The sequence below is a fragment of the Excalfactoria chinensis genome, chromosome 2 (genome assembly GCF_039878825.1).
Source record: "Excalfactoria chinensis isolate bCotChi1 chromosome 2, bCotChi1.hap2, whole genome shotgun sequence".
In the NCBI taxonomy this organism is placed as follows: Eukaryota; Metazoa; Chordata; class Aves; order Galliformes; family Phasianidae; genus Excalfactoria; species Excalfactoria chinensis.
Genome location: NC_092826.1, coordinates 113474603 through 113501959, shown reverse-complemented (window position 1 = coordinate 113501959; position 27357 = coordinate 113474603). Strand labels below are relative to the sequence as shown.

General features: G+C 37.7%; 1 protein-coding gene across 4 annotated transcripts in view; it reads right to left on the bottom strand.

Moving 5' to 3' along the window:
* Positions 1-27357, bottom strand: part of RBMS3 (RNA binding motif single stranded interacting protein 3) — a 678871-nt gene that overhangs the window by 288161 nt on the left and 363353 nt on the right. For all 4 annotated transcript variants that reach the window (XM_072330500.1, XM_072330497.1, XM_072330498.1 and 1 more), the window contains one exon: positions 18276-18334. In XM_072330500.1, coding sequence (XP_072186601.1) covers positions 18276-18334 — 59 coding nt within the window. The remainder of the gene's footprint in view (positions 1-18275; positions 18335-27357) is intronic.

Below are 27357 nucleotides of genomic sequence, written 5' to 3'. Positions count from 1 at the left end.
AGGGCAGATGTCACAGTTGTCTACAAATATGGGAGAGAATGTCATTAAATAACAGAGAGGTTGATTATTCATGTTACCAGTGAAGGACAGAGTAGGAAAGAAAGGCCTTCACAATGTTTAGATGTCATTCCAGAATCAGTACTGATTGAAAAAGAGACACATGCAACCTGAGCCTTTTGAAAGGTTCATGCCAGGTCTCCCACGCATATAACACATTATGAATACCACTGTATTATTAAAACGACCTATGCCCTAAATATTTATCAAGTAGAATTTCCTAAGTAAACTTAAGAAGCGTCAGACTTCAGTTTGATTTCACATCTGATTATAAAGCTGTGATCAATCACCCTGGCAAATTAAAAAAAAAAAATAAATACAATAGTGCATGGAAGAAAACAAACAAAAAAAAATGGTTTATGGACTCTGATAGATAAAATACTCATTTATAATGTCACTCACACACTTACCTAGGGTAATGCATCTTGTTCTAATCACTTGGATACCGGCAATTTGTGAATAAACCAGAGGGTTTGTTCACTGATGAACAATAACACTGAATAGAGGTCAGCTGTAACAGCTTTACAAGGAAAGATTGCTGGAGCTAAAATATATCTGTTGGGCTGGGTAAATACAAGAAAAGAGGAACACATATAACATTGAACTATAATACTGAAGGGTAAAAAAGCAAGAGCCAAAGAGGGAGATGAATTAATTAGTGCAGTGCCAAGAGGTAGCAGAGGGGGGATAATGAAGAACAGTGGGATCAAATAAGGAAAAGCAAAATTTAGCCTGAGTATGAAATAAAAATAATAATAATAATAATAAACTCATTAATAATTAGATTTATTATTACGGGAATTGGTGTCTCAGGTGAAATGATGGAAACACCTGCCTAAGATTAAGGACTTTTAAATTTAGGTTGCGCAAAGGCACTAATGCACAACACATAAAATATGCACAAAGGCACACACACTTCAGGGAATAATGCAGAACTGGTGGGGATAGAAAGAGCGGATGTGGTGACATCCTGTCATATCCCTCTGACTGAATTACAATTACCAACATCCTCTTTGAGAACAGCCCAAAACACACCCTACGCTTGCACCAGACCAGCTGTGCCTTGAAGCACTCTCTACTTGGAAGACAGATGGACATATATGCATGAGGGGACAGGCACACAGGTGACAGAACAGACTGACCCAATGCAGTCCTGGATGTCACAAGGTAAAGATGTATGAGCACACCAGAACTTTGTTCTCAGTTCTAGCACCAACTCTCTGTCACCTTTCCAGGCTTCCTGAGTGTGCCTGTACCTACCGCAGGTAAAAGAATTTAAAGTCAATAAAGAATTCAGTATACAGAAATGCAGAATATCATTACTCTGATTCAAGCATTTTGTTGCTTTATAAAGTACTGAACCCGTACCACAGCATTTGGAGGTCAGGCTTAGTGCTTTAGTTACGGCATGCTGGTTTTCAGTGCTTTCTGGAGTGAACGTAGCAGTTTGGAAGCATGACTGCTAGTGCTGCTGCCTCTCCATTTTGGTTCACCAAGGCCATGCAAGCCAGCTATGGGGTAATGATGGTGTCTGTGAAGCAAAACAATGTGTTGCTTCAAAGGGGCTGCAAGACAAAAACGCCACATGCAGCTGATGATCAGCAGTCTTGCTGCTATGGCAAGTGGGAAACATCATCTGAACCTGCTGTTTTGTTTTTTTTTTCTTTGTTTTTTTGGGTTTTTTTGTTGTTTTTTTTTTTTTAGTTTTTGCTCTGCCTAAGTCATATGAGAGTGAAAATTAGTGAATGCTCTACAGGTAATTCTGGGAGCACTGCAGAGACCACAATTAGACGAGTGCTCTGTTCCCAGTAATAGGCAGGCCATTCACCTATGTGGGGGGGAAAAAAAAAAAAGGAAGGGTTAAATACTGTAGCTTTATCAGGAAATTTGAAGCTTTAAACTGGAAGCAATTTGTTCAGTGGCTATTTTGACCATAGAACTTCCTAATCTGAGTTCCCATAAAGTTTGGCTTGCAGCCAGCCAGAATGGTTAGTTTCAGCTGCACAGCTATCTTCCACAGAGGAAATAAAAGGATTTCAAGCCCTGGAGTCATTTCCTTTGGTTCTCGGCTCATTCAGAAAAAATGTCCTTTCGGTCAGTGATATCTCCAACTTAATTCCTGCAGCATGACTTTAAAAAAAAAGTCTTTGTGGGAAACTTTTTCTGAACGTTTGGAACTGTTCCCTGTAAGCTCTTTGCCAGTTGGTGTAAAATACCTTCTTTCCTCTCAGAAGCTTTCAAAGCAATAGGTCCTCTCCCCTTCTGTGTTAACTCTGAGTTTTCCAAAAGTGACTCTTCATATGGTGAGCCCACTTAATAATCATGCAAAATGTTCAAATTTGTACTGTTAAAAGTATGGGTTTGTAGAACCACACTTCAAAATAATCCATTAAATATACTCCAACTATGGGGTATCTATGTGCATTATCAAGCGCAACTGTACAAGCAGGAGAAGTAAGCATCTATCAAAGCGAGCAATGTATTGTTTTACTCAAAGTACCATAGGTTTTGAGGCACGTAATCATAATACATTGCCTGCCTTTTTGTCTCACTTTCCAGAGCAGCTGACAAATAGTTGAAGATTTAGCTGCAAATCTGAAAAGTGATCCAAAGGACGCAAGTAGGTTATGTTTAAAACAAGCAGACAGGCCAGACAACATAAATGCCAAGAGTGTAATGTCCTATTCAAGAGAGTGCTATGCCTACTCCTTGAGGCTATCTTCCTAAGCTTGCAGTCAGGGCTTTGCTGAAATAATGGAGATAACATTTTTGACACGCGGTAATGACCAAGTTCATTCCAAGCGCATCAGACCTGGGAACACTATCTTTACATCATTAAAAAAGAGAGAGGAAGCTTTTCAGACATATCCTCAGGCCTGTGATATTTCTAAAAGTACTATAAAAAAGAATACTAAGGCGTAGTGCTCAGTATACATGTTAGCATACTCAAGTCTAATAATAGTGAGCCTATGTATTCTTTGTCCTAAAATGAAATGAGAAGCACCAGAGCTCACACATGTTCTGTGAAGACTGATCCTAGTAAAAATGAAGGTCTTCATCAGGAACGTGTTTCAGCATGTATCTAATGCTAACTATACACGTTCTAATGTGACCCTTTTTATACTCAGAAAATTCAGACCACGGAGTAAAGGACACATGGAAAATGGAAAAGTTAATGAGTTGAACCCTACTGTCAGCTTCAAATGTCAATGTCTTTGTTGTCATTGATAATTAAATTACTCTTTCTAGGAAAGTTTATGACTAGGCCAAAGTTAGATTTGTAGTTACTATTTTTGAGTTAATGACTTGTGAAACATGTCTGAATGCATAAAACTGACCATTCTTCCATTATAATGATGCAATGTATTACATGACATAGGCTAAGGATAAAATGAGGATGCAGACACACTGATGCAGCATATAAAATAAAAGCTGTGTGTGAAGATATATATATATATATATATATATATATATATATAATATATATATATACACATTTAAGTAATATGTAAATTCAAACCAAATGTTAACTGGAAAGTTTCTCCCCTTTTACATTCATTCCTCTTCTCTTCTTCCTTCCAGGAATGCCAAACCCAGGAGTGGAGTATCAGTAAAGGCTGTCTAAGCTGAATTTTCTGGTTTCACTTATTCTTGTAGGCAACATGTGCTTTCACTCTTCCCTAAAACACAGTGGGTACCCAGGGCTTTAAAATCATAATCTGAAAATCCCATTTTCTTATGAGCCTTATTAATATGAGATGAGTAAGTGATAGTCTCGACTTCCAGTTAAAATAATAGAGGAGCATTTCATATCCATTTCTCTGTCTTATTCCCCATTCCAGTAACACAGAAGCTAACTTTCAAAGGTTAATTTGACAAAATTGATTTTGGAGTCATTTTATTTTCTTTAACGTGTGAACCTACACATACTTCCTAGGCCTCACACTGGCAAATACACAAGCAAGTTGCAAGAAAGCAATATAACACAGCAAGACTTTATTCCTTCAGATTTTGCTCCTTGGCATTTCAGCTGTTCCCAGAAACCACTGCAACTCCCATTTTCCCCAAAAGCACCCCAAAGCAGACGGTCAGCTTAACTGAGTGCAAGACAAACAGGTACCCCCACTTCAGCCTGAGAGCCAGGAATGCTCCCAAAGAAGCAACTCTTGTTATAAATATCAAGCTTGCTTCACTTTCTGTACCAACACTCAGCTTCTCTGGTAGTCAAAAACACTCAACCATTTTTCAACTGTACCTTCATCATGGCCTGTTTACACTCACTGATTCTTGCTGTCAGTATTATGCACACATTTTCCCCCACCTAATATCCGACACTTTCTTCATAGACAGTGCCCTTCCTATCTGAAGAGCCCATCCTTCACTACTCTCTTTTAAATACGGAGAATTCCAGCACTTTCAAGAACCAAGATGAGACTGCAAGAGCATGAGTTTGAGTCTGGGTGGAAGGAGAAGACAATTCTAACTTTCACAGGTGGAAAACCTGAACAGGTAATCTAGATAGACAGCAGATGTTGGAACTACATCAAACACTCAGAGAGAAGAAATTAAATAAAACAGAGACTGACTAGCTTCCTATTCCAACTATCACTTCTATGACTTCCTCATTGGAGATTTCCATGCATGGATACGTAAGGTCTACAGAGGGGCATTTTGGCTCCTGTGAGCACAGTGGCAAAGGGGGAGGAATATGAGGAGATGGAAAAATTCAGCAGCTAAACATTCAGAGACATCACTTCCAAGTAACCAAGTCAACTCTTGCTGAGGGAGAGGTTCACAGAGGAAACTTCAGAAGTGATGGAATCCATTAATGCAGCCAGCAGCTCGCGGTTGCATTCAGGTGGGTGTGATGAGATGAGATATGATGCTGGGATGGATCTTCCCAGCTGACAGTGGCTGACTTGGAATCTTTTGGCAAAAAAACCACTAGAAGCGGTAGCTAACCAGAAGGAAGGAGCAGGTTGTAGGGATGATAATCTCACTCAGCATACAAACAGATGGAGGTGTTTGTAAACTCCGAGACAATCAAAGGATGATAACCAGATCTATTCCTCCTGCAAACAAAACAGGATGGAGAATGGAAATAGTCAAACTGGGACAAAAAGTAACTCAAATGTGGCACTGCCAACAGTGGCTACCTAGGTGGCTGAGGGCCTTGACATAAGTTGGGTGGACTGGAATACATTCTACAGTAAGAAAACACTCATATACTAGGAAATATGCAATGGTAATGAACAGATGATAATGAACAGATCACCAAGACAAAACATGCATGACACAGAGTAGGCCATAACAGTGGTAGAAATGTCAGGTAAATTGTCAGGTAAAGCCTGGCAGCAAGAATGACAGGACTGAACTTCAATTCACAAATGTGAAGAATGATCATTGTGCATTACTGGAGAACTGAGACTGTACTATGGAGAGTTTCACAAGGCTAACACCAATAGCAACATGCAAAGATGAAGAAAGATGTATAAAGGCAGGAAACAGAGTACTCACGGGGGGCTTTAATTATCCACATGCAGACTGGGCAAAATGGGATATAATGCAAAAATCACATTTTTAGGTGCTATTTCACAGAGCAGCTGCTTAGGAAGCCCTGAAGAACAGATGCAACACTTAATTTGAAATGACGACAGAGGAGGTAAGTCATGGGACAAATTGACAAAAGTGAACAGTAGCAAACTGCAACAACAGATGGTATTTGCCCTGCCTGTTCAAAAGTAGCTGTCGCAGCCACTGACTACACATGTTAATAAATGATGTAAAGCCTCCTTTCTAAAACCAACTTTGTACCGAGGACCAGGGAGGCAGCACATGTGGTGATTTTATTAAGATTTCAGGTGAGATCCATGTATTCACAGGTCTGTAAACCTGACACCAAATTGCCAGAAATTACAGAAAGAGCCAAATCACTGGAAATAGAATTTATGGAAAGAGTTAGCCTGGCTTTTGTGGGTTTGCCTCACAGAACTACTGAGTTCTTTGAAAAGGTCAACAAGCCTGTGGATAAGGGTGATCTGGCTAATACAGTCTGCTTGGATCTCTGAAAGACATTTGACAGGTCCCCAACAAAAGGTTTCTTCGGAATCTAAGCAGTCATGGAGTAAAGGGGAAAATTATTGCTTAAACAATTGATTAGAGGAGAAAAACAGAGGGTAGAGGGCATGGTCTTTCTTACAGCAGAGGAACAGCACCAATGGGATTTCCACATGGAACTCTGATGGGACCCATACTGCACAAACTACTTTTCTAAAAGAAGATAAGAAGAAGCTAAGGAGCAAGGTGAAAAGATTATTTAGGAGAGAAAATGGGGGGAGGCAGTTGTGAGTAACAGCAGAAGGACTTTATTATAAATGGATGGGTAATAAAACAGCAGAAGAAATTCAGTGTAGATAAATTTAGATGATGCACATGGAAGGAAACAGTTTCAGTTTCATATTTTAAAACAACATGCCTTGCAATCCATAGTAATCTTGACTTTGCATTTATTTTTCAAAAAAGCCAACTGAAAACTAAAAAATATTACAAAAGGAGGAAGAAGTAAGAAAAAGAACATACTGTAGAAACGTCTACATATCTTTCTCTGTTAGCCCTCAAGTATTTTAAGTTTCAAAACCTCAATCTCATAGCTAGGCATGAGGGAAAACACAACAGAGTTGCAAGACAGAGACTTCTTAATTTCAGAAATCTCAGAATAACTTCTTGCAAGCACACACCTTCTTGAAGTGCAGCTATTTTAACATTTCTACTGCAGCAGTCCAAGAAACTAGAGCATAGATAGCAGGAGCCATGGAATTCTTTCTGATGTAAGAACTCTCACTCACCCATCCTGATAAATATGTATCTGCCTTCAAAATCCAAAGCATATTTAATATGTTTCATGATCTTTTTCTCTAATAACTAACAATACAATCTATTTTTATTAAAAAGGAAGTAACTACTAGGATAATGCGTAAGAAATATACAACAATTAAATTCTTAAATTCTGAATATTAATTTTTCTTCAGTTTGGAGGCATCTTCAAAGATACATTCCATCAGTTATGTAGAATTTACCCTGCAATTTACTGTAAGCTGAACTGACTGACAAGAGCAACCAAGATACCTCAAGCAAACCAGGTCATTCAGACTTTTTCTTGCTGTTTCACAATTAAAGGTTGACAAAAAAACACTTTACTTTCTGCAAAACGGCATGCTTGTTTGTCTAAATATGCAGGCAATTAACATAGAGATAACATGCATTTAAATGGAGGTCCCAGTGACCCCATCTCCTGGCTGCAACCTTTGCTCTGAAAGCAGACAGCTTAGCAAAAATATTCAATTAATAAAAAACCGAAGGGCAACAAGTCCATTTTAAATCATTTAAAAATAAATAGTGTTTACTGCTCCATATTTAATAAGTTAATAAACAACAACACCGTGACTAATAGCGTAAACAACGAGGGCATAAGTCTGAATAATAAACAATAGGAATCATATTCAAAAAATAAAATGACTTTAAAAAAAAAAAAAATCTAGGTATTTCTCTTCTATTCAGTATATTGCAGAATATTCTACGAGAAATTACAGCCTGTGTTCTTATATTTTTTGAGCCTTTCATTTCACTCCTCTTCCCATGTCCCAGACCCAACTGTGACACCATAACTCGCTCCAGTATCTCAAGCTTCCAATCTCAAACATTTCTCCCTGTTTCCACCCACACCTCAAACATCCATAGATCCCTTCCAAATTATTTGTTAGGCAAGATCAGTGAAAGGTCTTGCTCAACCATAGATGAGGAAGCAGAAGTTTTCTGTGGTTAAATTAAGTGGATAAGAAGTAAACTCACCCCGCATTTCCTCCCACAGGAGCACTGAGTCTCCACTCTACGTAGCTGCCCATTATCTGAAAAATTTATTAACTGCTGTGTTTGCAATCCCAAGCCTCTGTCACATTTGCTTGGAACTGGCCAATAAGTTATGAAAACTCCTTGTAAACAAAACTGAAAAAAAAAAAAAAAAAAGAAAAAGAAAAAAAGAAAGCAGGGACGCTTGGATATTTATCAATCAAATGAACATGTTTTTATTTTTAAAGAGAATAAAAACTACATAATTTTTAATCTTTTAATCAAACTTGTAATTTGAGGGGTCTGGAAAAGCCATATATCACACCACTGCCATCTAATGGAAGAAAACATCAGCCCGCCATTGGTGCTGAGGAAGACCCAGTCAGGCAAGAACTAAGTCAAGTAGGGTTGCTTCTACCAGCTCTAATATGGACTCCTCCCTTTCTCATGCATAAATTTAAGTCTCCACAAAACATTCTGGACTTAAATAAATAAATAAATAAAAATCACTAATTGTTATCAGGAGGTTAGAAAGACTGGCTTGGGATCTTCTTTGCTTTGTTTTGTTTTTGTTTTTTTCCAAATGCTATCCAAGTAAGTTCAAAGTCCTAAGATTACGCGTGCTACCCAAAATTAATAGTAGACACTGGTGGTTTCCTAAGTTGAGGGCTGAAAAGTCCACAAGAAAAGGTTTGTTTTTTAAATTGATTTAGGTTGAAAACAATTGTGTAATCCACCATAGATTAGCACCAAAAGCTGTATCTCTATATGCCTGCCATAACCTAAGTAGATGGCGTAATTATTCAAAATGTCGATGTATTCTGACTCCAGAACTAGTTTGGATAGGATCTTGTTCAGTGTTAAGTCACATCTTTATTGTGAGAGGTTGTGATTTTTCTCCTGTGCTGCACATCTATTCCTACTTCAGCAACCCCCTAATGCCCAGAAAAGGAGATTTAATAAAAATCATAGCACGGTCTATTAGTGTTTTACTTTCACAGTATATTATCTAGCACAAAAGAGAACATTTACTTAATTCACTTGGGTAAAATAGTTCCACCAATCTAAACAAAAGCCAGGGATGTTCACTAATAGGGGAAAATGCAAAATGATGACTTTTCTGATTGCTGGCATAATGCAAAAGTTAAGTCATGCTATAATTAACAGAACCGATTCAGAATGGTTCCTGTTGAGTAACTGCATTCAATAGGAGTCTCTTGATGGGATTTACTACCAAAATGTTACTATAACAAGTAAGCATTTGTTTTGCATATGCAACATACTCTGAGAGCATGTGTTTGAACCTTCTCTAGCAGAAGTCGGGAGCAGGCTAATGTCCCCCTCTGTGACAGCCTTCCAACATTCAGCTCTTCTTTGTCTTACAACTTTTGAGCAGCTAACTTCTCAGCAGAATATTGTTGCTTTTGGGAAAGCTGACCTGCCTTCAAGAAACCAGTGGCCAAACACAACTACGGAGATTTGAGCTGCTACATAATGGCATCAGATAAAATACAGAAGTTCAAGTTTAAGCAAAATGATTCTGCAAGGCAGTTTAAAAAGCCAATGAATTACAAGTAAGGTTTCAACAGAGCTGATTACAAGTTGCTGTTTCAAGACACAACATTTCTCTTCTATTCAGTTATGTGATATGAAATAGATATTTCTAAGTCTGCTGAGACCACTAAGAGCCTGCTAACATTACCCAGTCCCCAAATGCACTTCAAACACATGCCAAGCTATTGGCAAAGTCTTCTACAGACCAATGACTCAAAACATTAATCACTGTGTATAAATGGAAGTTTTACTTTTTTATTTCTCTAGAAGGAAAAAAATAAAAATAAAAATTAAACCAATTATTTGCCAGTGATATGGGTCTGCAAATTTTGGAAGCAGTAAATTAAGAATAATCACAGATTAGATACGTCACAGAATACTTAAGCATCTTGGGTCTTCTTACAGAAAATATTTGCTAGGCTATGAGTTCATTTATGAAAAGATAATGACCCAGGAAATCTTTTCCTTAATTGCAAAGGAGCTGTTTATGACAGTGTCTAGGGAACTAATTAGAAAGGAGTTTCATCTGTAAAGGACCTGGCTTTAAACTCAGTAAGTGATTTTTAAAGAACTTGGTTGAGACAGAGCACAGTTTCCATGCAGTCAGGTCTGTTTTCTGAGGAGAAGCGATATTTTGCAGAAACGGAAGCAAGTACGTCTCAGGTCCTCACGATGGCAGGGAGGCAGCCAATGTTGGCATGCTCCTTCTACAGGGACTTGCTCAGCACGACTCATCAAATCTTTTCCTGTTTCACTACAGCAGATGTGGAAAGCATTCAGAAGCATGAAAATGGGAGAATAGCTACCTCTAAAGTAAAAAGAAATTTTGTAAAAATATTTCCACATTTTCCAAGCAACATACAGCAACATACTGGCCAATGTAACAAGTGCCAGGAAAATACTTCATCTGATAGCATCATATGCTCCTATTGAGTGTCATTGCCCCTTTATGTTACCAGAACATACAGAAACTTCACCTGTTAGTTAAAATGGGATGGCACCTTATCTATTTCTGAATATACATGTGCTTCTGTTGTCCCTCTAGAATCCTGTAACTTTTAAAATCAGTCATATTTGTATAGTAGTGTTACAGTTCATGAGCCTGCAGATCAAACATACTTCTACAGGACACAATCGGTTGGGAACTTAAAACACTTCCCTGTTGTGTGGACAATCTCATGGTTTCTTATTGCTAGTTCTTTTCATCTTATTTTGACGTATCCCTGCTCAGTGTTTTTCTAAAGAGTAGGGTCCAAGTCTCATGTGGTTACATAATAATATCAGTTTTTAACTTTAAAGTAAAAAAAAAAAAATAGTAAATCTCAAACTCACAGCTTTACTCAAAGAAGTGAGGCAAAATTAAAAACAGGAGCAAAAAAAGACCTACAAAAGAAACTCCAAACATTTACCAGTTTTAAGCAGCCAGATTCATGTTTAAATATCATTTCATGATGTTTAAATGCATACAAAGACTTCAACAAAATATTTAGCATGACAAATTCTTTTTGTTGTTTGTTTTTTAACATTCCAAAGCAAACAAAAAATGAATTAGATATTTAAGGAAGAAACATAATTTTAAAATATTCTCATTAACAGTTGCCCAAACCAAGAGTCAAATGGAAAGAGGGCCCTGCATTACTTTCAGTGGGCACTAATGCTATGCTACTCTGTACTACCTCAGCAGCAGGAGTGACCTGGGGACACCAGTGAAGACTCTCTGGATTTGCCAGCTAGTTTGCTAACAAAAATTGGCACCACCATGTACAGCTCATACTCTCCATTTAAGAAACCTGGGACTCAATGAGCTGGGACAGGCAGAGATGGATTAGCAGAGCCGTATATAAAACTCGTCAAGTATGTGCCCACGCTCAGCATCTAACCAGCCTTCTCAAATGCCTCACTGTCTTCTGATCCACCAAAGTAAAATATTCCATGTTGCTACACTTTTAACAACTTCTGAACTCTTATGCCACTTATTACGTAAAACTTTGGAATGGAAAAAAAGAAAAAAAAAAAAAAAAAAAAGAAGAAGAAGAAGAAGAAAAAAGAAACAAACAAAATTAACGCACAAAAAGTCACTACATCTATTGTCTATTCCAGCATCGAAAATAGGTTTGATTTATTTTTATGCAAGTTGAGAGTTTCAAAATTAAATAAGTCTGTTTTACAAATTATTTACTTTCTACGATATCCATTTCCCCTTGAAGCACACTGTGCATGCCCTCCTAGTGTGAACAGTTTACAGCCTGTGATCAGGCACAGACCTACTTGGCTGGATTTTTTCCCTCTCAAAATGGCAATTCTGAGAATCATAAATAACACAGCACAGTTATTGCAATTTGAGCTTATTCCCAATAAATAAAATTAGCTAAGCAGTATTCTATGCAGCTTAGCTCTTTCTTTGCTAGCTTATGATTTCACATTGACTTGCTTCATGTTGCTAGTCACAATCAAATTCTGCTATAGTAAGTATAAAATAAAGAAAGATTTAGGGGAGTAGTAGGGTAGTATGGTTAAGTTGTGGTTGGACTCGATGATCTTTTAGGTCTTTTCCAATCTGAGTGATTCTATGATTCTAGGAACAGAAATTAATAAATGTGTAGTGAAAAATGCATACAATCAAGTGATCACAAATAAGCTTTAATCTTCATGGAATATTTGAAAAGAAAACCTTAAGATTTAAAATTATAAATTGCCTAACATAGATTCCAGTGTATATCTATTATACGCTACACAATTCTGTTTATCAGAATACTAGAGCGGGAACCTCCTCAACATTAAGCCCCAAATGATCATTATACTTAGGGATGCTGGTAAACTTAAGCAGCTGAGCAGCACCACTGACTTAAAACACAAGGCAAGACAGATTCCTCTAGGGAGTTACAAAGCAACACTTTATCACTCTGTCCCAGTTATCTCCAATGCTTACAGTAAGCCTCCAGTTATCCCATTTTTGTTTCACAAACCGTTCATTTATGAAACAGGCCATGGCAAAGTTTAAGTCTTGGTCTGAAAACAGCAGGGCAACTAGAGAAATAAAATTGTATGGGTTTTATGGTGAGTTTACACAGATAACCTAATGGCACGTTTTGAGCACAAACCCACTACAATCCCAATGACTGTGTATCTACATTCTTAGGTTCTGAATTTTAAAAGTAAATAGATTGTTGCTAACACTTATTGGCAAGAAAAAATGTCACTATGAAATATTAAGATTATAAATAGAGTCTTTATAGTTCTCCTCACGTTAGACCCATTTTTCTCTTAAGACAAACACTTCTAGTCAACAAATAAAGTCACGTTCAGTTTGAAGAAAAAATACACATAACATGAAGAATATGCAGCTGAAGTGTTTGTCTCCTACACATTACTGTGATTCATTGCTTTTATTTACAAAAAAAAAAAAAAAAAAAAAAAAAAAGAATTCCCACAGGTGGGACTTCAGACTTTCAGTCATTTTTCCAGGCTGATCTACTAAGATCCTAGTGAAATGCACAGAATAATGTGAGCTCCTGATTAAACCAGGAAGTAAATCTGTATGCATGCAATTAAAGTGTCTGCAAGGGCAGATGCAGATGACAGTAATTCATACCCTAAGAAATGGGCTTGTGTATTTGGCAGATTAACTGTTCTGTATTCCATTGCTATGAGGTATGGAAACTGTACTGTGAAACAACCATTACTCATTCCCTCTGCTCCAAGCACGTAGGTCTATCAAAGTCGAGCCAGACTGGAGAGGGCAAGGGGCGACTGCTGGAAAGAGAAGAGCCTACGTGTTTCAGATTAACACTTCCCTTGAATGGCTTCTTTTATTTAATTTCCCCTACTTTTTAAATTAGCAAGTACAGTAGGCCCAGAAGGGAAATGCGCAAGGGGAAGAGGGAGAAAGAGGGAAAAAGCAAAAGCAGCCAAAACTCTTCAACTTGTTCATTAGGGTTTTTGTGTTTGAACATCTGAATGAATCATGTGTCTGTTTTTCATTATTCTCCATATGTGATTGTTGCCTGCTTTGTTCATTGATTTCTGGTTATTTTGTCATGACTGGGCTTATTTTGCTTTATATATTGTTCTCTTACAGACTGATTGTTGCTTCTAGTATGTCTCAGTATTTATACCACCAACAAAGACTAATCTTTAAATGAGAAGTTACATCAAAAGAATTCCCTTGTTAACTTCCTTGAAGCATGCATGGTTTCTTGAGATCAACTACTTAATTCATACCAGGAGAAAACCCTCAGATAACACTACCCTTTAGCATGCCAGGAATGTAACAGGTATCGCTAGGGATACTGAAGAGTGACTTAATGTCCATTTTTCAGGGGGCTTTCCTCAAAGAGGAAACCTAACACTTTTTGCCAGAAGACTATTTTAACCAATCTGCATATTTATACACAGGGTATTTGAAACAATTTCTTTGTTGTATTCAATATTTTGTATTTTTAGGTCTACTCTACACCTTGAAAAAAACATAAATGAGGCTGGAACAGATTTTGAAATCTACTGAAATGTTTGTTTGCTTGCTTAATTCAAAGGAGTGGATGTGGGTGCCAGTGAATTAGAGATACGTCAACTTAGACTGAACTGGAAAAATCTTTGAACAAATAGTATATAAACCAATTCACAATGCCTCAAAGGCACCAGGTGATGAGTAACACACAGCATTGACTAGAAAGAGTAAATGTCACACTGCATCTCCATCTAAATGCAGCTAACTAGGTCTCGCGGAGAGGTAAATACTGTATGTTTCAATCAAAGCTTGGTTGTCTCTCATAACATGAAGAGATAGAAGGAATATGACCTAGCTAAAACTGCTGTGACGTAGGTGCCAAACCGACTTGCACACTCGATTTAAAAATAAAGTTCTCAATGGCTCACCATTAAACTACCTGGTATACTGAGGAGGTTTCCTTGTATGTCCCTCCCAGGTCTGTTACTATTCAGTCTTTTCCAAATTATCTTGTTCAGTGGATTATAGAAATCATTTATTAACTGTGAAGAGGACACTAAAGAGGCAAGTGCTGTAAGCACTCTGAAGGACTTAAGGCTTGAGAATAATCTTGGCAAATTAAAGAGCAGCTAGGAAAAAACAGACGACAAAATTCAATGCAGACAAATGAAAAGTACTAGCCTTAGGAGGAAATAATGAGCAGCACAAAGAAGAGCACACAGTAAGGAATGCCTGGCTGGCAGCAATGCCTGAGAAGAGAACAACAGAACCAGGGGGCTGCTGAGAATCTCTTAGCAACACCCTCATACAACATATGTTCTCATACAACACCGTCAAAAGTACAGCTATACTTTAAATATATGTAGTTCTTCATATGGACAAATAAACAAACAGGAGAGGTACACATTCCCATAGAATACAAATGAAATAAACTCTCCTCAGTATTTAAAATGGCTGACTGACATCCTGTGCCCAGATCTGAGGTCTTCTGGTTAGAAGTGAGCTAATTAGAGAGATCGGTGAAGTGCAATATAATAAGAGACTTGAAACAGATTGCCTCAAAGAAAGGAGTGAAAGGTCCAGTGTGTAATCTAAAGGAAGATCAGATAGTTGCATAGCAGTCTTCAAATATATGTTTGCTGCAAAGAAGAAAGGAATAAACTATTCTGCATCCACTGGGAAGCAAGAAAAAGAAGCAATAGGCTCAGATTGCATAAAGGGAGATTTGGGCTAGATATTAGGAAATACTTTCATACAGCAAGAACAGCAAACACTGTCGCAGCCTGCCTGAAGAGCTTGAGGAGCCTCCATCACAGGAAGCCTTCAGGCACGAGCAAGGCAAACATCTAGAGACTGGCTTGGGTAGCACTGGTCCTGACCTGGGGCAGAGAAATGGACCAGATGACCCCCTCACATCCCTTCCAGTTCTGATGCCTGTAGCCAGCCTTTAAAGAAGCAAAACTTCTAATTCTTTTTATGCCACAAAGCATTCTGTTTAATAAACCCATTTATGTTTACGATCTTTTAATGGCACCACTTATGTCATAAAGATCCATCATTGCAAATACAAATAAATATATCTCTCTTACAGTGTAATAACACAGCAAGAAAGCAAACTTTTATAGAATTCTAACTCACTGCAGTATGGCTCCAACTACAATAACATCAAAACAGACTACAATGTAAAGAATGGCAAACCAACATGTGTGTCTTTTTCAAAGATTTACCATTCATACTCTTCACAATCTTTTCACTTCACTTTTTGTGTGTGTGTGTGTGTGTTTTGTGAGTAAATCTATGCCTTTTCTTCTATACTACAGGCAAGGCAAACTGAAAAAAGCTCTGATCACATGATACCATGTTTGTGGTAGCAGTTACAATCAAACATCTGTTGTGGAAGGAAAAGACGTGAAGGAAATAAGAACAATCATTCAGCCTGTTTCCACCAGATTCACTCCCTGAACCTTTAGGCTCCTGGCTGAAGCATCTATGGTGACACCACAGTGGTCCTAATCATGATCAGCAGAGGCAAATAAATTTCTTTCTTCCATAGACCTCATTTAACTATTTAACATATTTACGGACCAGTTCAAACCCAATTCCACATGCTTGCTTTGTGTTTTCATTTCAGATGGACAACTTTAAGACAAAAGCCTGGTAGATGAAAAGCTGGACATGAGCCAGCAGAGTGCGCTTTCTGCCTGGAAGGCCAACTGTGTTCTGGGCTGCATTACAAGAGAAGTGGCCAGCAGGGAGAGAGAGGTGATTGTCCCCCTCTACTCAGCTCTTGTGAGGCCCCATGTGAAGTTCTGTGTCCAGGCCCAGGGCCCCCAGTACAGGAAGGATGTGGAGCTCTAGGTGCAGGTCCAAAGAAGGGTCATTAAGATGGTCAGAGGGTTGGAGCACCTCTCCTATGAAGAAAGGTTGAGGGAACTGGGCTTGTTTAGCTTGGAGAAGGCAAGGCTCCAGGGAGACCTCATTGTGGCCTTTCAATATTTGAAAGGAGTGAATAAACAGGAGGGAAAACTACTGTTTTCAAGTGTGGATAGTGAAAGGACAAGGGGGAATGGTTTTAAACTAAGACAGAGGAGGTTTAGGTTGGATATTAGAAGGAAGTTTTTCACACAGAAGGTGGTGATGCACTGGAACAGGTTGCCTAAGGAGGTTGTGGATGCCCCATCCCTGGAGGCCAGGCTGGACGTGGCTCTGGGCAGCCTGGTCTGGTGGCTGGCAACCCTGAACATAGCAGGGGGGCTGAAACAAGATGATCATTGTGGTCCTTTTCAACCCAGACCATTCTATGACTGAAAAGTTGAAAAAAAATGAGAGAATTGACACACCTCCTGTATAGGTCCCCATACCACAGTCTTTCTCCAAAACCCAAACCTCCTGGCTATGCAGCCAGCAACTAGTACATCCATCTCCTCCTGGCTCAGAAACTGCAGCACTTGCCTCTGTGGCTCCAAAATGCCAGGATCCTGCTCTTTGCCTAGTCCATACCTCCCATAGGAATATTCCTCCATAAAATTAAACAAAATAACAAACAAAAACAATAATCAAAGCTGTTTCTTACTGTGTTTTTCAAAGTAATATGAACAGCGATGTTATAAAAATACTGCTTTCACAGGGCACCAAGGAAAAGAAAAGCAAGTCCAGACAATACCTATGTGTGGCATTGTATGGCAAGGCTGTTTCTGATGATGCCTCATAACTTGTTGGGCTGGTGGAGTTTTCTAAGACTAAAAACAGTAGTTTTTACTGTTTCTAAGACTAAAAACAGTAATTTTCCAACCTACTTTTCTCGAGTAGCTAATGAATGCTGCTGCTGGCAGGCAACTGATCAAGGCACATACTTCTACAAATATCAAGGATGTCCCTGGTACATCTGGCAGGATTTTGAACATTCTCACAGTTTTCACAAAAGTCTTTGCTGCATCTCTTCAGACTTCATCTTGTCATCAGTGAGATATCTCTGTACGCAGTGTTTTTACTAACTCACACAGAAATATGGTCCACAATGTTTGTCTTATCAGAAGAATCCACTTCAATAGATTCTACTAATCCAGAAGCATTCTCTATATCACTAGCATAACGTTACAGACATTTTAAAGCAGAGGTCCTCACCATACAACTGATTGCCTTTCAGACTAGTAAATGAATAACAATTCCCACCCTAAGATAATTCTACACATAAACCAATATTTCACAATGCAGATTTGGCTATACATACACATGTCAAACATGTTATACTTCACTTAAAAGTTTAAAATAATAATAATAATTATTATTATTATTATTATTAAAGAAATTAATTAAATAAATTAAATAAAATTATTATTAAAGAAATTAATTAAAGAAATTAATTATTATTATTATTAAAGAAATAAATTAAAATGTAATGCTGGAAAATGAATCATTTCCATATTTTGGTATTGCAACTGGTAGATCTGTTTGTGTCACAAATAATTTCTACTTCCAATAGTGTAGACCAAGATCCTACAGAAACAGAGACATTAAACCAGGTTTTGCTTGGGAAATTTTTCCCAAAGGTTTCTCATTTTTAAATTGGAAATCAATTTGAATCACTAATGGTATCATTCAAATCAGATGGCACTATGTAGTTAGAAGGTAATTTACTTTCTCTGCCGAAGCAATTTGATACTTGTTCTGACTTGTGATTTTCATTTTGTTTGTTAATGAAAAAAATTAATGAGTAATGTTACTGGAAAAACAATGCAAAGCATTGGTATTATTAAATATGTTTGCAATATACTTTGCATTATGTTGATTACACTGTTGTAGCTATAGCCTTTGCAGTCAAGCCACCAATCACTCAAACAATGAAATCGCAAGGCAGACTTTCTGCACATACCTTTGCACTGATTTGTGTTCTTGTCAAGAATTGCCTTTGTTGATACAATTTTCCCATACCTAAACAGAAAACAAAAAACAGAAATACATGTTACTGTATCTATATATATAACACATATCATATATCCAACATACAAAACATTTCATGAGCAGTAGATTTTCTTGGATGAATGCATGCCTGATACTCCTGGAAATGATCCTTCTGCCACTGCAAGTTCAACAAGCACCTTTACAGTTCATTTGGAAGTACTTATCCTCTGCCACAGCCTGTGTACCTCTGGCCACTGCACTGTACCGCTAACATAAATGTCTGATACAGAGTACATTGTAGGGCATCAGCACTGCTGACAATTCTTCTTTGGTTACTTTAGTTAGGCTTGCTTAAAAATATTTTTTTTCATTTTCAGCTGCCAAGCAAAATTTGCTGTACTACAGATGGACTGGATCCAACAACAATGCAGGAGGTATCATCATTTATTTACAAGCATGCGTATGTATATACACTCTAAACTTCTGTTTTAGATAAACAGAAACTTTTGAGATTTATATCCACCTCCCAGGTCTGAGATTAATGCTAAAATTTATTTGAATATATCAGACCTCCCAGAGACAGCGCAGCATTGCACCAATACTTGAATTTGGGTAGCTACAACTTGTTACATTAAGCAATTAAACCATAAAACAGCTATTTGTCATCACCTTACAGAGATTTAAACTAAAATTGCCAATTTAATGGTCACCATCACTAATCCCAAGTGAGCGATCATAGAAGAAGGCCATTTATAGCTGAATGAGACACTTAAGAGAATCAGGAAATTAATTTTATTCTTCTAGTCACTGTCTGCTCTTGGTCCCTGCTTCACTGAAGAGACCTTTCTCCAAAATGTCCCTTGAGAGATTTTTATTATGTTTTGTTTTTTTTTTAACAGTTAGAACTACTCTGATAGGTCAGATTTTGTCTTGGAAAACTCCATGATATACAACTTTCACTATTAATGAAGAACATATTATTATAAAAGACAATAATAAAATTGCATCTTCTAATGGCAAAAACAAAACACTAGGTGGGTGAAATCGACAGGACATTGACTGTGAACCACCAAAGTGCATTAGACCAATTGTTATTTGATTAATATTTATTAATAGCAATATAAATTTGGTGTTAGTAGTTTCTACCTAAATTCCAGAAACCAGGATATGGAAACCCTGCCACAATTCTCTTCTCTGGCTCAGCACCCATGTCTACTACTATACAGAAGTGAAAAGATCAAAGATCTGGTAGAGAACTTTACTGTATGCTCTCTGACCTACAATTCTGTAAATATATGCAGAAAATTGGGAAAAAAAAAAAAAAAAAAAAAAAAAAGTATAGATATTTTTTAAAGGAAGAAATTGAAAAAAAAAAAAAAAAGAGAGAGAGAGAGAGAAAATGAAAGAAAAAATGAAGAAAGAAAAAGACAACAAACATGAAAAAGAAAGTAGAGGCAACCAAAGTGGAAACAGAACCAGCACTTAACGGAGAAAATGGGACCTTTGAGTTTCAGACAGGAATCCAATGAAAACTTAAATATCAGGAAGGGGGAGCAGCACCAACACAAAAGAATGGGGAAAGCCTACATAAATGACTCCTAAATGCATTGGTACCAGTAAAGATTTGAGGCAACTCTGCATCCAATAGACAAAGATCTCTGCTGAAGTCTCCACATTAGAGGTAACTTGTTAGTACTCAGCTTTAGATAAAGACCACCATCTCTCTTTATCTTTTTTTTGTGGCTGACCAAAGTGAGACTTTCTATTTTCACTTTTTTTCCTTTCTCTAAGAGCCAGAAAAAGCATTTCTCTCCATTTGACTTTCATTTTAGGTAGAAAAACACTTTGCTTTGCTTTCCTTCAACTGACTCAACCACTCCAAAGGAGGGCAAACTGACCTAAAAACATTAACAGTTTGTGCAGCCATCTTTCAGGAGATTTTTATTATTATTATTATTGTTTGTTTGTTTGTTTTAAGGAGGGGAAAAAAAAAAAAAATCCCTCTCCCCTCTTTTTGAATTTTTGTATTTTTTTTTCCTGGCTATGTAGACAGGCAGGATTTTGTACTCTGAGAGCAGATGCAATTGAATGCACACCTACCACGATGGGTAAACGGACAGGTAGTTGTGGGTCTATTATGCTATAGATGGCTCCACTCCAAGAGCTTACATAACAAGTTTAATGTTAACCGTGAGATCACATGCTTTTCTAACCTCAGGTGTTTTCAGAATTGAGGCCTTTATACTCACTTATGTTCCACTTAGTTTTATAATTCTTCACAGTAATACCTGGAGTTGACTTTGGCCTCAAAGATATTAGGGCACACATCTTAAGCAAGCACAGTCAAATTCTCTGCCAGTATGATTTATGGTTGCTCAGTGGGCCAGTTTACCCAACAGGAAACTTGGCCTGTGCAGTGCATCTTCATTTATTTGATTTATTTATATTTAAAATTGACTACATGAAAAACATGCAAAAACATGCCTATCTTGTACAGCAAAGGACTTCTGACAGATATATGGAAAAAGAATCCAACAAAAATCAGTGGCTAACCCACAACAACCTCAAATAAAACACAACCCCTACCTAAACTTCCGCCAACAAAAACTAACACCCAGCCTCCATTTCAGTTCAGCCACTCCTAATGAATTGACATGTTGTTTCATCCAAGTCACGTGAAAGCTCAAAGTTAACATTCCTTGCCAGCAAAGACAGACATTTGTGGTTCCCCTACTTTTATTACAGATTTCGCAAAGTTATTTACTGCATACTGTGATCCTGCAAACCCTTAGGTTACACTAGAGATTTCACTCATAGGAGCAATCCTGTTCAGTCCAGAAGTTTCCTCCAACACGTAGTTACACGCACACCACCTATGTGTTTGCAAATACAGCCATCTGAGTACTGAGAGGTGCCACAACAACAAATACCATTACAGGCAATTAGCCATATGCAGCCAATTTAATCAACACTATAAACTCCGAGATCTTCCACAATAAAGTCATTGGAATTAATTTAGACACTATTCTCCTAAATATTTCAAGTAATTATTTCACAGTAATCAGAACATCAGTCCTGATGAAGAACGTTAGCTTGTGTGTTGAATGAAAACAGGAATATATTTTTGCTCCAATAAATGTAGTGATGTTTCTTTCTCGCACATATTGAAAGTGGTACCAAGTTATGCCTCATCTCCAAAGGTGATGTTTTTCATTTATGTGAGTTTTAATTGCGGTTTCCTCCAAGTGAAAGTACCAAAGTACTAAAAATATATTCGTCAGTAGCACTACCCACAGAAATAAGAATAAAGTGCATCACAGGAGTTAGTCCCTTGCTTTCTTATATTTAAGTACAAATTACTATACAATCCAACAGCCTGCACCTCTGCTTCAAGTGCAATACCATCAACCTAAACAATACTACGTATAGTTCACCCGCCATGAGAAACCATGATCACTGTTTAATTTCCTCCCAAGTTACAGTGCACAGAGATATTCTTTTCAAGATTTTGAAAGAAAAATTCTATTCAGAAAAAGATAATTGTGGAGTTCTGTTCATTGCAATCCCTTACTACCAACCTTTTGATATAATGACTGAATCATTAAGGAAAATCTACTGCAACACAGTATCCAAGAGAATAAATGCTATGAATATGAGAAAACTACCTCAAGAAATGTCTACTGAATGTCTGAAACAGATTTTTCCTCCAAAAGATTTCCAGACAGACAACGCATTGGTTTTCATTACATTCCTCCCTAAGTGTTATTTAAACATGGTTTCATTTAGTTTCATCTTTTTTTTTTTTTTTTCCCCCTTTTTTTAATAAAATCCTCTTAATCTCCTGAATCCCGTGATTCTTTCAACATTTTTTCATTTAACAATTTTCATTTAAGACCAGGTGGTTAAGTGTATGAGAGAAATCTTCCCTATAAGGAGCAACTGCATAGACCAGGACTTCAGCTCATTAAAGAAGGGCCTGTGCAGTGAAATGAGGACTACTTCTCTTCATTGTTCCTCATAATATATAAGAACTGGCAAGTAAATTACAAGATGAGCAGCTTAAAAAATTTAGAGGGAGATACTTCACCAGAAGGTGAAAGATACGTGTGGAACTCATTGACAACAGAACGTGCCATTGCCTCATAGACTGGATCTCTACAGAAAGCTATCAGGCAACCTCCGGGCTTGGTAGGTTTGTCAAAAAACAAATAAACAAACAAACCAAAACACAAAGGTACATTTGTGGTCCTGAAAGTCACATACTGCTAGAAGATGGGAGAAGTATAGGGAAAGTATCACTATATTACATATAGTCTTTCAAGAACCACATCCCATTGCACCCCACATTTTCCACCTACTCAGCAAGTTCTGGGAAGATGCAAACAACACAGAATGAACTCCTTAATGTACATCAGAGCTGCAGTACAAATAGACCATTTCAAGAGCTTTCAGGCAAGCAGTCGATCAGCACTTATACAGCAGACAAGGACAACCACTTGTTCCTGGGTTGTTATTTGATAACTACTGCTAAAATGAAGATTGTTTCTGGAGGAAGCACTTGAGTTGTAAGTGATACCTCCTGCAAGACGTGAGAAACATTCCCCTCACCCACACAGATCTGAAACTGATGGAAATTTCCTATCTAACAGCACACAAGAGAGAAAGGCCATTTCTGCTTCTGCCTCCAGGAATGTAGGGGTGCAGAGGAAGGCAAGTGTGTGATTAGAATTAAGAGAAAAATGAGATTCAGCTGGGAGCAGGCTCGGGGTAGAAGAGCCAAGCACCATTCACCCTCCTCCTGTGAAGAAGACAAACAAAAGTAGAAAGCTTGCTTGTGGACTGGTACCAGAAAAAGCCATAGGGTAGAAGACAGGATGTCCTGGGAGGCCAGACTGGCCAGGCCACTCAAGCTTTTCACCTTTTTCATGTTGCTGAAGAAAACAAAAGCATCAGGGCGAAGTCCTTTTATTCTCTCCTTCAGGCTAGTTTTCAAGCTGGCCATGGCTGATCTTGTAACACAAAATGGCCATCTGACCAGACAGGCCAAGTTCCTCACCCAGCTTGGTACCACGAGTATGCTGCTCTTCTCCATCGAATCAGGACAGTATGTGACAGACACCTACTAAACGCTGTTTTTGCCCCTTTCCCGTCATTGCCTGCGTGTTTTAAATAAATGTGAAACTTGGGATTTCAACCTGAGCAACCTCTTCACAGAGTTCTTCCTTAGTTAAACCAATGGAGCTTGCCTGCATTTCTGTGCTTTTAGGTAACAATATAAGCCTTTATCTCAAGAGCTTTTGTCCTGGGATGGATTTGACCAGAAGTAATTGGATTTAGATAAGAAACTCCGAAGCTCTTTCATTCTTTTGAATTAATACATAAATAGTGTGACAGGGTTTATTTTGCTTAAAAACAGACTCTATTAGGAAAAATTACAGATTTCTGGGGGGGTGGGGGGGGGGGGGAGCCAACATTAGAAAAGTCTAAAATACAGAAGGAATTGCTACTGGATTTCTTGCAAAGATGTTCCTATAATCTCTTTTCCCATATACCTAAGACATCCAAATGCACACAGAAGGGAAGCTCACTGAGATTTTTTTTAATTTTTTTTTTTTTTTCTGCATATTAATTTAAGGAGAAAAAGAAATTGGAGGGGGCAGGGGGGCAGAGACCTTAAGACCAAACTGACTTTTTCTTCATACAAGTCTGAAATAACTACATTGATCCAATTCAAACCACTTTCTCTTTTTACTGACCAGCTCATTGCTTGGAGGATGGTGGTTGCAGGGAGTCTACAGTGTACTACATTAACAAGACCTTACTTTTGCCCAAGAAAGTTAAGAGTTTAACCTCTGTCTTCTCCACTTACTTCAGTCTGGCTTTCAAGTTTACAAAAATCATTTCTTTGCAGACTGTAATATAAGTTACCACAGGAATTTAAAATAACAACTTGTCCAAGAATTTCAATGAAAAAGGGGTGTCTTTCTTAAGTCTTTTGCCGTACATCTGTAATAGCGCTGGACTTAGAGAAGATCTCTTAGGGACCTTACTACTGAATTCTGTAAGGCTCAAATTGCCTAGCAATTATGAAACACAGGTCATATATTTCTAATCTTAACAACAGAGTTACATAGACAGTTTTAAGCAGAAAGTAAAGAATATTGTAGCATAAACTTTCTGGAGAATGCAAGCTGATTAAAAACCTAAAGAATGCACACATATTCAAGAATATCTTCATGTTTAGAGATTTAGTGCTAAGAAAGAATATAATGTTTTGATTCAGAAATGGATTTAATGGTCACCATCACACCATGTCCACCAAAAATGCATTTTTCAGAAGAAAAAAAAAAATGCTATGAAGAACATTCTAACTTTAGACAAGATCTAAGATCTTACCATTCTCATAGAATCAGAGAATTCTCTGAGTTGGAAATGATGCATAAAAGTCAGCTAGTCTAACTCCTCTGAAATGAACAGGGACACCTACAGCTAGGTCAAGATGCTCAGAGCTCACTCCAGCCTGACCTTGAATGTTTCTGGGGATGGAAACCACATCCACCACATCACTGAGTAACCTATTCCAGTGCCTCAACACCATTACTGTAAAAAATTTTGTCCTTATATCCAGCCTAAATCTCCCTTCTTGTAGCTTAAACCATTTGCCCTTGCCCTGTCACAACAGACTGAGTTAAAGAGCTTGTTCCCTTCTTTCTTACAGCCCCCTTTAGATATGGAAAGGCCGCTCTCAGGTCTCCCCAGAACTGTTTATTTTCCAGGCTGAACAACCTGTTCTGTCACAGGAGCATTACATCCCTTTAATCATTTGTGTGGCTATGCTCCAGGCGAACTCCAACAGGTCCACATCTCTGTAGTACCGAGGACTCCACATCTGGACACAGTACTCCAGGTGAGACCTCACCAGCACAGAGCAGAGGGGCAGGATCACCTCCTTTCCCCTGCTGGTCACACTTCTTTTGATGCAGCCCAGGATACGGTTGGCTTTCTGGGCTGCAAGGGGACGTTGCTGGCTCATTTCAGCTTGCCATCCACCAGTACCCCCAGAACCTTTTCAGCAGGGTTGTGCTCAACCCTTTTGTCCCACAACTTGTATTGGTTGTGGGGGTTGCAACAACCCAGGTGCAAGACCTTGCACTTAGATTTGTTGAATCTTGTGATATTCTGCTGGGCATAACTGCTCTGTGATAGAAGGAAAGAACCTAATAGGCTGTTTCAGACTATGGTTGCATTTAATTTACATTAAATTGACAGATTGCATTCAGAAATCCTGCTTTTCAGAAGAAGGTGCAAGCACCACTTACTTAGTTCAAATCACACAGCTGTAATACCACCATGGAGCAGCTGTGATCCTTTGATGCTCTTTTTTTCAAAGAATATGGAAAACTTGGTAGTTAAGTTTACTTCTTGTAATATTTCAACAACTTAGAGTGCATAACACTGCAAATAAACCTCTCAAAATGTGTGCAGAAATAGCAAAAGCCAAAACATCTCTCTGCTTTTAAAATGCTGGCTTTTTTTTCCAGTGCCTCTAAAGATTTGTGCTGTTAAAGCACAGAAAGGCATCTTCACTAAAATGATGCAGATGCCTTACATTCAAGTTAGAAAAATATTTACAAGACAATACAGATATTTACCAACAAGCAGAGTCATATTTCCTAGTCAAACTAATCTTCCTTCACATTGCCTAACATTATATGCCCATTCACCTCTCAAAAAGCAGTATCATATGAAACTGTGCAGTCTCTGGAGACTTACTGTAATTGTTTTCTATACTTGAGAAAAGTTAAAGTAAATGAAATTTCAACCGACACTAAATTTCTGGATATATAAAGAACTTGAACTTCCAGATCTATAAGAAGTATATCACTTGGATAGTTCAAACAAAGTGTTTCCCATAGCTGTTTTCCTTTCCTTGTCAAAATATAATTACTATTATTTTCCTTGCATGTAAATGAAATTAAGTGCCTTGATCCAACACTTGCAGAAATCAAAGGCAGCTTTTTCATTGCCTTCAGTAGGTACAAGCCCAAATCCTATTTGCAGTGCTTATAATAAGGCTACAGATTTGTCACACTCTTGGTACCCAGGACAGAATAAAATTCCACCTACTGAAGTGGCATTTTCAATAAAAACCTGGCATTTTACAGCATTTTGTTTGTGGTGGTTTGTTTTTTTTCCCCGGGTTCATTTCACACAAGACATTTGGCCCTTCGTTGCAGTTTTAATGCTAAACACTGTTTGTTCTGAGTTACAGTTATATTGCATCCATGTTACATCTATATTTTGAATACTGAAGCTATTTAAGACAATTTAAAAATGATTACATTATTGTATATTGTACTTAAATTATAACTCTGACATGTATATTTTTGCTTTGATAGAAAGCTGTGCATTTCCCTCACAGTTCTGCCATGACAAATAACCAGTGTTAATAATTAATTAGCAAAATATTTTACAGTTGCTAAATTAAGTATTGAAAACAAAATTCATGCACAAATTAATAACTGTGATTTCATGCAGAACACTTCAGTCCTTCTAGGCCATCATTAAATCTTCAACTACCAATTATTCCGTATTTGCAAGAATTCAAATGTCTTTAAAAATAAAATACAACTGTTGTTTGCAGACATTCATGAAGAAAATTTAGCAGCACTGTTAAGATGCATTATTTGGAAGACAGCTTGGGGATCTGAAACCCTTTGCAGGACAAGATGAGCTTTACTGTAGCCTGTCACAAATGGTAATGCCAGGCATATCCTAATTTGCAAAACACACGGGGGAAAATGCTGTATTTTCTACTATTAAGACATCACTCATTTGCACTGGAAGAAAAAAATAAGATCTTCAATCCTGAAGAATCTCCTTTATCCAATAATTTAATTATCTCGAATATTGTAAAGCTAAGCCACTCACCCCCAACAGATAATTTGTATGTGTAGAATTTATTTACTTTGTATTTTTTTGCCTGATGGGATGTCTTGGATCCAATTTCTCATTCACACTGTTGCTTACTTATGGAGGATTCATTGTTAAAT